Here is a 13,350-nt window from a genome sequence, read left to right as displayed (position 1 = left end):
TATAGATTGCCTGTTATTGAATTAACAACTGTGCTGGCCATATCAACTCACTGCAGACCTGCCTTTTTGCTGCCAGAGACAGTGCCAGGGTTATCAACTTACACAGGCTTGGATGTGTTCCAACTGTTTAATTATAGTGTCACGCATGCTGCTTTTTCTAGTTTCATTAGTTTATAAACGTAATATGGTATCTTATTTCTGTGATTAACACTTCATTTTGGCAGGTTAAACATGCTGGCAGAGCACCATTGATTTCTGAAATCTATTTCGTGTTCTTTGGGGGATATTTTTACACCCTGTTATTGATTTTTTCATTATCAGTTATTTGAAAGTTATAGTAAAAAACGTTCCAAAGGCTTTAGTATAAAGCAAATTGTCGATTTTTCTATTGTAAATTTAACAAGCAACAAAATTAAGTTCATTAAATTCTCTATTGGTCCCATGTTTTATTTAAAATAAATACTGACTTTCAGAGGCTAGGGTATCTTCCTGCAACTGTTAAGGGCTTTTTATTTTTATTGTTTGATGCCTTCAGATTTTATTTGTCTAAGTTTACTGAAATGTCAGGATTGGCTTTAGAGGCGACTGACAAGAAGCAGAGGAATAGCACATGTGGGCCGGAGGCGGGGAAGCCTTTTGGTCAGGCTTATTGTAGAGTGGGAAAAAGTTTCTGAAGTACAATAGGGACGGGAAGCCAGGTCCCAAAGGAGGTATTTGTGTAAGGACAGTGTGTACTTCTAGTGAGTTGTGTTTGACAAGTCAGCTGGGCCCCTTTGGATTGCTGAGCAGTGACGAGTGCTGGGGGTTTGGCTGGGGTATGAAATTTGGGGTCTGGTACAGCGTACTGCAACACAGCCAATAAAAAACTTGCTTGTGTGTATGTGTAATTATGCTTCCAATACAGGCTCTGGATAAAGATCATTTGTCAAGAGGAAAATCCAGAAAAATAGCTTACTGTATTTAGAAAGAACTTTGAGGTCCTTAAAGCAAGATGTTACGCTCTTGCAGGAGAAGCTTTATCCGAGGTTCCCAAATGCAGTGTAATGACTGTCCTGTCAATAAAAGCAAATAAGGAGAAGCCTTGGTGCTGGGGTGGGGTTGTTTTGGGTCAGGTTTTTTTGGTTTGTGTTTGTTTTTATTTTTTGAGTTGCTGAGCAAGTTCAAGAGTTTAGTCTCATAGTGGATCAGTTCTCAGAGCATCTCTAGTCTGTTGGATTTTTACCCACTGGGAAAAATGGACCTGTCAGTGACTTGTCTGTTTTTGGGTAGAGAAAAGACATTATCGCTGCAGATCAGGGCCGTGCCATTTTATCATTCTCTAGCCTAATGCATTCTATTACCCTGGAGAATCTTCTCTGTCTTCTTGAGTTGCTCAGCCAACAAGCATGGTGTGGCGCAGTCCTTGTTTCACACTGAGGATCTACTTGCAAGTTAATCCCACAAAGAACATAAGAGGACTATGAGATAAACAGGAATTAGTACCTAAATTTCTTTGCTGTTCTTTGGTTCTCAACAGTGAGAAGAGGAGATGTGCTGGCAGCATGGAGTGGCATTCGTCCTCTGGTCACGGACCCCAACTCTAAAGACACTCAGTCAATATCCCGCAATCATGTTGTTTCTATCAGTGACAGTGGCCTTGTTACAATAGCAGGTACTGGAGGTTCATTTTAAGTAAAGCTTGGTTGGGCTTCCCCAGTGAATTTTACTGAGAACTTTAATGCTCTTACAGGATTACTCCTTCACATTCCTGTACTTACTAATGATATGTCAGTGGTAGCATGACTGACTTATTCTTACTAGACTTGTTGGAATAATGATATGTAAAGTATGAAGCTGGCATGCACTATATGTGTTTATTGTAATTTCCCCAAATAAACAAATAAATGTGTTGCTCACAGGTGGGAAGTGGACAACCTACCGTGCCATGGCACAGGACACCATTGACGCTGCTATTCGGGCTCATGGATTCAACGTTGGTTCCAGTAGGACTGTTGGGCTGCCACTGGAAGGGGCTGAGTACTGGAGTCCTACTCTCTACATTAGGTTAGTCCAAGACTACGGACTTGAAAGTGAGGTGAGTTGTTGGTCTTTCTGTTTATGCTCTGATGCTTCCGTGTTGGAGGGTTTGGGTTTTTTCATTCAGTCTACTACCAGCATAATTTGCACAAAGGTCTGTTAAATCAGATAAGGCCTGGCCAGGGTAAAGATAGTTTTATAAGAAATAAGTTCTAGTAATTATTCTTTTCTCACAGACATTATATGCTATTTTTTCCTTCTCTTCTCATAATCTTAAAATTGTTTCCAGCTTCTAAATGCATAGGACAAGCCAGAGTCTCTTGCCCTTCAAGCCTGACAAAATGTATGCTTCGGATGTGATCCACAGTGTAGCAGAAAAGAGTCGAATCATCGTTAGTCACAGTTACACTGTGTAGTAGTGTTAGTGCTGGTCTAAGCATGCACAGCACAAGTAGTTTCCTCCCACACAATCAAAACCTGATACCCTCCTCACCCTATTTGTTGTTGGCGATGGGAAAATTGACAAGAAAAACTTGCATATATTTGGAGCGCTTTTGAAAGAATACTGCATTTGCTTTCAATTCCATAGGTGGCTCAGCATCTAGCTTCTACGTATGGTGACAAGGCTTTTGAGGTGGCAAAAATAGCCCAAGTTACAGGAAAGAGATGGCCTATTGTTGGGAAACGTCTTGTATCTGAATTTCCTTATATTGAAGCTGAGGTATGTGGAAAAGCTACGTGATGCTCTTTGATTGCTTTCTCAGAAAAGAAGCAGGTTCTAGATTAGTCTGTCTCTCCGTAAAACATCTTCGTAAGTACTTTCCTTTGAGGTGTGATTCTGGGATGTTAAGAAATATGAATAATGTTCTGTAAAATATGAGAAGTTCTGATTTTTTTATCCTGTTTTTGCTTTTCCCCTTCCTCAAGCACATTTTTAGAGTGAGAGAGCGAGAGAGATATCATCATGTTTGATCCCAGATGCGTTTTTTAAAATGTTCTAAGGAAAAAGAAGCTTGTCTAATATTTCTCTTGGTACATAGGGTGGGATCTAGTTACAGATTTTTTTTTTAGTTTATTTTGTTAGTTGGGCCAGTGATGCAATTTGTGATACTGAAAATAATTTCCAGGCAATGTTCCTGTTTACTTTTTCATCCCATTTGCCAATGCCTTCTGTTGCTTTTACCTTCCTATGAAACAGCTCATTACAATGCTCAGCTGTTTAAAAATAAATAAATAAAAGGCATGTTTTTTCCTCTTTTTTTTTTTCTTTACATTTCTTACTATTCTAGGTCATATATGGTGTAAAAGAGTATGCCCGCACAGCAGTGGATATGATTTCCCGCCGTACGCGCTTGGCCTTCCTGAATGTGCAGGCTGCTGAGGAAGCTTTGCCAAGAATTGTAGATATAATGGGGAAAGAACTTAACTGGAGTGAGCAGAAAAAAAAGGTACAAAGGGCGTTCTTCATCTGAAACTGTTTTGTTTCTCTTAAGTAGTTTCCATGTTAACAATCTAAATCAGTTGAATGGAAAACTTCAAATGATGCTTTCTTCCTGCGAGAGTAATTCCCTTGGCATGTTTCAGTATGAAAGACTTTATCAAAATAGTTATCAACTGGATTTGTGTTGGCTGGGGATGGACGGGCAAAGGTCTGTATCCTGGTATTCCCTACCTTACAAAACGAAAGCAAACTTGGCATTATTATCTTATTTCCATTCAGATATTTTTTTTCACAGTGACACTTCTTAATAGGCCAATCTTGGAAGAAAAGGAGAATCTTTTTTGTGTGTGTCAATGCTTCCTTTTTGTCTGCTGTGTCCTTTGTAAAGTGATGCTACAATTCTTTCGCCTACACTAATGTTTGTAAGGTCACTGTTAACTTCCTGTTCCCCCCGTGGCTTTGTGCTCAGATATAGTGTGGGACTCATTTCATTTTAGTTATGGTGTTCGTAATGTAGCCAGCTATATCCAAGCTAATTTCTGTACACCTCCTCTGTCGTTAACAGCATTTGGTCAGAGTCACCCTAAATGAAGGCATTTGATGCATTGAGTTGAATCCCACACTCACATTTCGATCTCCACAAACTGTCAGGACAACTTTGGGAAACTAGCTTAGATGTAGATACGCCGTGTACTGAAGTGAATCCTGCTGCTTCTGACTTACCACAGAAGTTGCTGATCATCCTTTCTTTCTGTTTTTATCACAGAAGATGGATGTCCAGAATATTATAGGCAGCACTTTTAATGCCGTATAGAGTATGGTGGAAGAAGGCAAGCACAGTGGGTGCTGTATCTAAGTGGGATCTATGGAGTGGAACTTCTTTCACTCCGTTAAAGTAGCCGGGACCTACGAATGCTCACGTAATTCTTCCCCCTCCAGAAGGAATAGAGTTTCCCTTTGCTCACCCGTGATGCCTTTTAGGCAGTTAGCTGCTTCATTACGATTCTGAGGGAGCTCGTCTGCATCCTGCCAGGCAGAGGACCCGTGGTGACCTGAAGCCTCCCCAGAGGAACGCGTACAGAGAAGGCTACCGTCACGTCGGCTGTCAGCTCGCGGTTGTGAGCTGTGTTGCTTGTGCATGTGTGTGTTGAGCAACCTCGCAGTCAGAGGTGCTTGAGCAAAATCAGAGAGGTGTCTCGCCCTCACCCAGTGCCACTTGCTCGTGTACTAATTTACTGTGTTAGACAAAGCTGTGTCAATCCTTCCATAATGATAGATCAGAAAACGTGAAGTTTCCAAAGTAAAAAACGTGAAACCCATGCGATGCGACAGTTGCATGTCAATCCTCACCGTGGCCGCCCGAAGTCGCAGAGCTGGGCACCGCCGCTCGCGGTAGGCCGTGGCAAAGGGAACGGACAGGCGCTGCGTGTGCCCGTGGGATGTGCACAGTCTCTCCGTGCCTTGCATTCCCTGTGCATCCCCTGTGCAACAGGGGAGCCTTCTGGAAAAATTCTTCTTTGGATGAGGCTAAATACCACCCCCGTGAAGATACTGAGTGTTGTTTCTATAACCAGACTTGGGCCATCTTGAAGTGCTGCATTTTTACTGTGATTCTATGGGTGGTTTTTTATTTTTTACTTATTTTTTTATGACAACTTGAGGTACAAGGCAATTCCATGCACATTCAGAAGGTGTCTCTTCATTCAGATCTGATAAGACCATTAACTTGAAGTCTTTTTTGGTTTGGGACTGTAAAGCTAATTGCATGCTTATATTGCAATATGTGAGGGTAGTCCTGTATAGCTTAGGTGGTGTCCTAATATGCCTTAAAGAACAAGTCTTTGGCTAGATAAGATCCTTGGCTTAAAGTGAGATATATGTATATATTTACACACACACGTATGCCTAGGAATTTTTTACTGTTAGCGCAGCTATTACTCAATATACTTGTACTTATTTGTAATCTGTGTTGTGAGCTTTCCATACTGGTGACTTTTGTGGCTGATGCTTGTACCACTCTCTCAGAACCGCCTTTGATGTACCTATAGCTGTAGAAAAGAACCGTGTGCTCTGCAGTACACTATATATTGTATTGGAGAGGTTTATCATTTTTTTAATACTGGCCACAGAAGAGCTTACACTGAACTTGCAGTTAGTAACTTAATTTTACTACCCTGAAAAATGCGGTTTAAAGCATCAAGAACCTGCCTAGTGTTGATCCTCCTGATCTTTGCTGATTTTGGACAGTTAAGTGAAACATTGTGCTGAGATACCAACTGTGAATTAAATGGCGTTTCATAGGTATGGTTCTTCCTGATGTTGGTCGAAACAGCTTGTGTGACTGAAGGCATGATATGATCCCAGAAGTGTTTACACAGTTCATGTGTCCTAATGCAATTATCAAGTCTAGTAAAGACTTCTGCCCTTTTTCAAGAGTAAAAAGTGCATAAGCTTATGTAACTTATTTTTTTTAGATATTTTTCAGCTACCATCTGCTTAATTTTTGGACCTCATAAATTCTAGTTAAGTGGAAGGAACTAATAAAATACTACATTAAAAATAATTATGTAAAATTGTTGTTCCTCAGAAACAGAGACAGTTTTTCTTTCCTGATGTAGGAAGAACTTGAAGCTGCTAAGAAGTTTCTATATTATGAAATGGGCTACAAAGTAAAATCTGATCAATTAACAGACAGCTCTGAAATCAGTTTAGTGCCTTCAGATATTGAAAGGTAAGTAAAGTAGAAGTAGACTTTCCTATGTTGTTAGGAATTAATTCCTGTCACACTTCTGAGTGCCGTTTTTCTCACTGGTAATCCTTAACTTGCAGATACAAGAAGCGATTTCATATGTTTGACAAGGAGAAGAAAGGGTTTATTACTATACTGGATGTCCAGCGTGTCTTGGAGGTAACATTTTTCTTACGTTCTTTTATTTTCCTTTTTAAAGCTCTTAGCTAAGCTGCAGTGTGTGGCATAAACAGTGCTGAATAATCCAGTGGCATTCTTCTGTATTTTTTTTTTCCTAGAGCATCAGCGTTCAGATTGATGAAAATTCACTTCATGATATTCTGAATGAAGTAGATCTGAACAAAAATGGACAGGTTGAGCTCAATGAGTTTTTGCAGGTAGGTGTTTCTTTGTAAGGAGAGCTGTAGCTTTAATGAACAAAAGCATGGGCATTTATTTTGTTTGTTTGTTTATTTCTCTCCCTCTGTCCCCACTTTTGCGGGAGGGTGGGCTGGAGTTGAGGGGGGCGACGCTTGGGTAGTGCAGTAGTTTTAATGCTATTTGCCAGATCACGAGACAAAAGTGCTGACACGCAGCCATCCTTGAGCAAGTTTGAAACACAAGGATTTTTCCTGAGCAGACATTAATCTTATAAGACCCAAAGAATAGGCACTGTTTGGAAAATCTACCTGAATTTGACTTTCTAATGTAGAAGTGCTGTTTAAATCTAGTCAAAATGAGACAATTGCCCACTGAAAAGTATATTGCACGGTTATATACATTGACATTTATATGGGCCTAGTAAGTGGCTAAAATATTCAGAATAGTCTACTAAGTACTAGAGAATGAGGAAATATAAGTTTGTTGTTGAAGCGTATCTAGTCCGTATTATCCTGTTTTAACCTCTGAATTAACTAAAGGTACCTCAGTGTGCATGAAAGATGGTACATTAGCAACCCGTACATCTTCTGTTTGCAAGGCTTTAAAATAAGAAAATTAAAGGTGCTCCTAAAATGTTTGTTTGCTCAGCTCCCCTTGCACGAGCAGTTTGTTTCCAGCCAGCCAGTTTCATTTTTGCAGAGCCTTTCTTGGTCAGGTATTTCAAGTGACTGCCATGTCTTTCCTGCACGGTGGCAATGATGAATGCCGAACATGAGATAAATTAATGCTGGGGATTTTGGTCAATGTCAGCCCTTTCTTCACTGTGTCAAGTTAAACAAACAAGATCAAGGCAGAGGAAATGGTAATTGTCTCTCTCGAGATGAGCTGTAGATAAGAGCATTGTTGAATCTAAATGCAGAAAATTTTCACAGGTTGTGTCCAGCATTACAAAAAAGGAGTATTTATTTGCCTAAAATGCAGTGGTTTAGCTGTGTGAGTAAAATGCATTAAAAAAAAGGGGGGGAGGCAAGAGAGAGAAACAATGGCTTTAGGGGCTTATGCTTATGGATTTAAATAAGAAAATCACAGGTAGTTTTCTGGCTATTGAAAAAGGTCTCTCTCTCTCATGTCCCTTTGCATTTGAAAACTTTAATTGGAAAAAAAACAGTTTACTGTAATGGCTGTGTTAAACTCTGATTCGGTTAGTTTGGATACATTGTGGTTAAGAATTCAGAACAATTACAAATTATGCCTGCTGTGGTTTTTTTGGTGGGTTTCTGGGTTCTTTGTTTTACTCTAAATTGTTTCATTAGGGATAGGAATATTTCTCAAATATAAATGACAAATTGCTACTTTGCTATTTTCAGTGTTTACACCTTTTTGTAACTTGTTGGCTAGTAGCTTCTGCTCTGCATTTCACAATGCAATCTGCATATTTAAAGCTACTGATTGGCACTGCAATAGCTGGATCGTTTGTGCATGTGCACTTGCTTCCTATAGAGGTGGACAGCAGCACACGGGGAGCTGCTGTGCAGCCAAGTGTTAAGTAGGAAGTGTGGTAATAAAATTAACATGAGGTTGCCATGGAAGGAACAAAATACATTAAATGTTTGTTTAATTTTTTTAATGGATCTGTTAAGTCCGTTCCCAATACTTCTGTGTTTGCTTTCTGAAAACTTTCAAGTAATTGCATTTTACTGGCAGAATGCTTGGGGAAAGCTGTGTGCAAATATTTGTGGACGTTTATATTAGAATATAGGAACACGTTGTACCAGGGTGGGGAGTGGAGCAATGCCAAGTGGTTTCGTTTGGCCAGTTGTAGATTGCCAGTGTAACTCAAATATAGTCTTGCAGGAACTGCTCTCAGCAGAGAGACTAATGCTTACAGGTGTTTCACAACACAAAATGAGCTGCATCGATCGGTGTTTATTACGAACAGGTCATTCCGATTTTAAGTTTAAGCAATTTTTTTCCTCGGGTATTAATACTGTACAAAGCAGCCCTGGTCTCTTGGTTCATATACAGTGTTTTTACACCTTAGTGGAAGAACTCTGCTGCATCTGATCACCAGTCTGTTGCATCAGTCGGTTACTCAGGTGGTGCAAACTCGCAGCGTTTCCACCGTGGGAGCGATGCAGTTTTAGCAGTGCTCATGTACACATGGAGCTGTCTTGGGAGAGTGACTATTTTTGCTTAAGGCTTATGTACAGAAGCCTTGTGCTGCTGTTGTTTATGCTCCAGAAGAGGAGGGAAACCTTTGAAACTAGTTTTGGTGTGTAAAAGCAAAAGAAATCTATTAAATCGGGAGGGGACTCTTCCTGTGCCATGCTTCCTTTGGGCTCCTGGCAGATCTGCGTATCAGAAACTCTTATTTTTACGTGGCAGTGCTGAAGGATCAGCCGGCTTTGCAGGGGTGGAGGGGACCCACAGTCAGCAGGCCTGTTCAGCTCAGGATGATGGAGTGGGAGTGATGGCAGTAGCTGTCCTCGCAGAGCCTCGGTGTTCATCAGCGGGTGCTGCTTGGCCGTGGGAAGGGAGATGAGGGTGAACAGCAGGTCCAGGCGCTAGGACACTTCCCTTACTGCCTGCGGCGGCTGCTGCTCCTGCCCCGGTGCTCTGCTCCCCGACCCGGTGCCCGCGTTTCCTCGGGCTCTGTAGGGTAGCCAAAGGGTGGGAGGCTCTTCTGGGTCCCTGGAGTACTGGGTTCCATCCTGTCCCCTTGCCCGTCCCAGGCGGTCATCCGCAGACCCTGCTCCAGATATAATATCCCATAATATCCTATACAGAAGGGAAGAAACCTGAAAACCTGAAGGATTCTTAGCACTCAATGGGAGTAAGAAATTGCTTTTTTTTTTTTTTTTTTTTTTTTTTTTTTTTTTTAAGTGGTGATTGCTTTCCATATTAGTCTTTTACAAGCTGACTGCATGTAATTTCAGGTCTAATGCTCATTTTATCCATGGGATAAAGAAGAGTTTAACTCAAATCTTAGCACTAGTCTGTGTTCATTAAGGTAGAGCTGAGTCCAGTTTCAAGGACTTAAAGGCAAATTAGTTTTTAAAGTCTATAAAGGAATTTGGATTTGAAGGAATAGTGGAAGTCAAGTACACTCTCTCTACAAGGAAGGGCAGCTGAATGAAAAAGGCTATCGCCCAGGGCCACTGGTAAATCAGGAAGTGTGCTCTCCTTATTCCGTGTTTAGCTATTTTCAGATTATTTAAAAAAAAAAAAACAAAAAAGAATAGAATAGATGGGGTAGCCTAACTGACAGTGAAGAAACCCAGTGTTGATGGTTGCCTGCACCATTGCTTCCAAATGGATGATATTTGATGCTTCCTGCCACTTATGCCTGGGCACATCATGCGCTGATATTCCTGGAAAACATGTAAGTTAACAGTATGCTCCCCATGTTGTTTCTTTAAGCTCATGAGTGCTATTCAGAAGGGCCGCGTCTCTGGGAGCCGCCTGGCCGTCCTCATGAAGACTGCGGAGGAGAACCTGGGTCAGAGGGTGGTCATCCCCGTGGACCGGAGCGGTGGTGGTCTGTGAGTCTGAGCGTCCTGCTCCCGGGTGGAAACACATTCCAGTGCTTTCGACTGTCTTTGCTCATCCAAGATGACTTGTATCTGTCCATCTGTGTAGCCCTTACAAAAATACATTGGTGCATTTGTTTTCTTTATTAATGGTTTTGTACAGCTCTTAATACTCCTGCAGTATGTGGCCTTTTGGAATGGGTGTGCTTTAGATGTAGTTTATTAGCAAGAGTTCAAGAACACAGCGTAGGAAGATCTGCATGCAGACACGGGTGCGTGTGAACACGCAGCCTTGTTCATTAACTTTTACATCACCTTTACCTTTAAAGAAAATGATGCTTAGAAAGTGAATCCCCACTTTAAAGAGAGCATTACGTGGAATTCTGCAAATGCGCAAAACTCGAGCATTTAAAAGCTGCCAATCTGTCCCCCTTGGAAAAGAGCAAGAGGGAAAGCTGCTGTCCTGGAGTTCAGGATAGTATCACAAAGCAAACAAAAACCTGAAAACTTCCGCAGGTAACTGTTATGCTAAGGAGTTGTCATGATTATTTACAGAGCCTTCCGTGGACGGCTGCTTTTGCTCTTCTCAGTGCTGTATCATTTCAGTGGTACCAGTACTTGGCTAGACAAAAAATATTAGCGGTATGAATCTGGAAAACTGCAAGACTAGACAAAATCTTGATTTATCACCCATAACTTAAAATTTTGATGTTAAAAGGGGGGACAACTTTCCTTTCTCCCATGTTTGTAAAAATAAGCTTCCTTTAATAAATTACATTGTCTAGAAAGCGATGTTTTGTGCTGTAAGGTGTTTCGTACTGTTTCCGATTTTGGACAAGTACTGGTGATATGTAAAAGTGACAGTTTTTGATAGTATAACAGTCTTAATCACTTATTTACAAAATTCTCAAATACAAAGTGAAACAGTGAAATTTATTTTGTATTCCAGTAGGTTTTTATAGAAAAGTGAAAGGGCTATTTTTCAGCAGATTAATATAAAGATTTTAAAAAAAAGGACCACTCATTTGAGCTGTTTTTGACAATGTTGCATCTGGCTATTTGCCTTTCTTTTGTTAGATCGACTAGGATCAAGATCAGGTGGAAGATTTCTGCCTAATATAGAGCAACAAAGGGAAAAATAGTATTGATTAATTTCTCATTCTCTTGTATTCTTTTGAGTATAAATACCAGTTTACATCTCAAACCCGAAGCCTCCGTTCTAAGGTGGGAGAATTTCTACTTGTGGAAAATCTGATAAATTTTAACCGATGTCACCGCTTTTGCTAATGGGATAGAGCAGTGCAGCAGTGAACAGCAAGGATTACCTTCACGTTTTTAAAGGGAAAATACATGCATACCCAAAATAGAGGTGCTGAGGAGTATTAGTATGTAGTATGATAGTAATAAGTACAGATCTTTTTTGGGCTGGGGCGACAGTCTTTCAAAATTTTTTTTGTTTAAAAACCACTAGATCTCTAAAAATGGGAGCAGGGAAGCCTCATGTAAAATTCTGTGAACAGCTATATTTCTCTCAGTCCAGACACTTAGTGAAATCTTCAGCAAAGGAGGCAGTCCTTACGAAATCTCAGGTAAAATGCCTTTCAAATGGTTTCGTTCGTTAGTTTGTATAAAATTTGCCTTGTACTGAAATGCATCTAATGCTAGGGGGGTCTGGCTGCAGGTTAGGCGCAGGCTATGTGAGTGAGGCTTTGCACGCACTCGACAATGTGAGGATTTGTTTTATGAACAAAAGGGGTTCGTTTCTGTGGTCCTATTAACTTTTCCTTTTGAAACATATTCCAGTATTTTCAGGTAAAGCACCTAAATGTTTGGCACAGCTTCCCACTTCAAAAACCCTCTCCAAATAAAAGTAAAGAACACAAAACCAGACCTTGCACGTATTACAGAACTGGAGGGAAATGAATGTACAATATACAGGTTATTTTGGTTCACTGAGCAAGGTAAGGGGGGAGGAAGGGGTTAAGATTCTGTTGTTAATAATTGAAAAAAATGTAAAAGTGGCATAGGAGCTTTTCCAGGCCAAGTAAAGAAAACAATTGTATTTAATGTTTGGTATGTTTAAAAAAAAAAAAAAAAAAAAAGAAAAAGAAAGAAATATCCTCCTTCACTCCTCTGTAAACGGCACTGTTAATACAAGTTTCTCTGTAAAGCCAGGATTTTCTGCTTTGTACACAGAGTATGCTCTTTGTGTGGGTATGTTGTGGGGTGGCAGTGGTGTTTTTCTTTTTTTTTTTTTTTTTGTAGCAGTGCATACAGAATGTGACGCTGGGGTTTTTTTGGCTGTATGTCTGTCTCCTGAAATGGATTTGCCTTGCATCTCTGGCACTTTACTGTCATGGTTCTCTGCTTTTTTTTGTATGGCACAGCAAGGTCTTGTGTAACTACTTTGTATAGCAAGAGAATATTGCATATGTTAGTTAAAACAGTTAAATCTGTATATGGAAAAAAATTCAGAACTACTAATTTCATCACCTTATGTTTGTTTTCTGAAAAGTTTTTTTTCTTTTTTTTTTTTTTTTTCTCCACATGTGAACGTACTGTTGAGATGGTTGTAAAATGTGACTCTCTTGCATTGTTCTGACCCTAGGTGGAAAAATAGCGTTGCAGTTTTGAGATGGGAGATGGGATTTCTGGATGGTGTTCAGGGGTGGTTTTTGGTTTTTGTTTTGTCTTTGTTTTTTATTTGTTTTTTGTTTTTTAATCATCTGGAGCCTACTAGTGGGGTAGCGTGTGTGTGTATGTACATACTGCATGTTTTTACATGTGGCACTTAACGTATTTTGTTAGGTTGTTGTTCTAGATTGAACTGTTAAATACTGTGTTTGAGGCTTGTCATTTTTATAACTGTCTTGGTGTTTTATTGCCGCTATTTATTACTTTTGATATACAGAAAGAGCTGCATGCATTTATAGAGCAATAAGAGGATGTATTTAATGTGCCTTGTTTTTAACTGAATAAGAACTGAAAGCATGAATCAATAAAACTGATTAAAAATGGTCCATTCTCTGGCACCTTGATGTTACGGCAGTTACAGAAATAACTTTGATTAGCCTTGAAAAAGTTTAAAATGTGCAAAATAGATGGTTTTTAATAAAACATGACATAATTTTGTCTATATGTTGGCACTGCAGCTCAGAATTTAGCACTTTGTGGTTTAAAAGTGAGAATGGGGAGTTAATGCAGTGTTTAACATTCTCGGGAGGTGCCGGCTGTGTGCGCTCGCTGATGACATG

At 40.1% G+C, this 13,350-nt stretch overlaps 1 protein-coding gene across 4 annotated transcripts in view; it reads left to right on the top strand.

The window, feature by feature from the left end:
* GPD2 (glycerol-3-phosphate dehydrogenase 2) overlaps positions 1–13,114 on the top strand; it is a 65,819-nt gene extending 52,705 nt beyond the window's left edge. For all 4 annotated transcript variants that reach the window (XM_026103025.2, XM_026103026.2, XM_064514529.1 and 1 more), the window contains exons 10-17: positions 1,517–1,651; positions 1,899–2,074; positions 2,606–2,737; positions 3,306–3,464; positions 6,076–6,188; positions 6,287–6,365; positions 6,485–6,583; positions 9,987–13,114. In XM_026103025.2, coding sequence (XP_025958810.1) covers positions 1,517–1,651; positions 1,899–2,074; positions 2,606–2,737; positions 3,306–3,464; positions 6,076–6,188; positions 6,287–6,365; positions 6,485–6,583; positions 9,987–10,112 — 1,019 coding nt within the window. In that variant the 3' untranslated portion in view covers positions 10,113–13,114. The remainder of the gene's footprint in view (positions 1–1,516; positions 1,652–1,898; positions 2,075–2,605; positions 2,738–3,305; positions 3,465–6,075; positions 6,189–6,286; positions 6,366–6,484; positions 6,584–9,986) is intronic.
* Positions 13,115–13,350: the final 236 nt, after the last annotated feature.

The sequence above is a fragment of the Dromaius novaehollandiae genome, chromosome 7 (assembly GCF_036370855.1).
Source record: "Dromaius novaehollandiae isolate bDroNov1 chromosome 7, bDroNov1.hap1, whole genome shotgun sequence".
NCBI classification, from domain to species: domain Eukaryota; kingdom Metazoa; phylum Chordata; class Aves; order Casuariiformes; family Dromaiidae; genus Dromaius; species Dromaius novaehollandiae.
The sequence above is the reverse complement of the archived record's forward strand: the minus strand, read 5'-3'. Positions and strand labels throughout refer to the sequence as shown.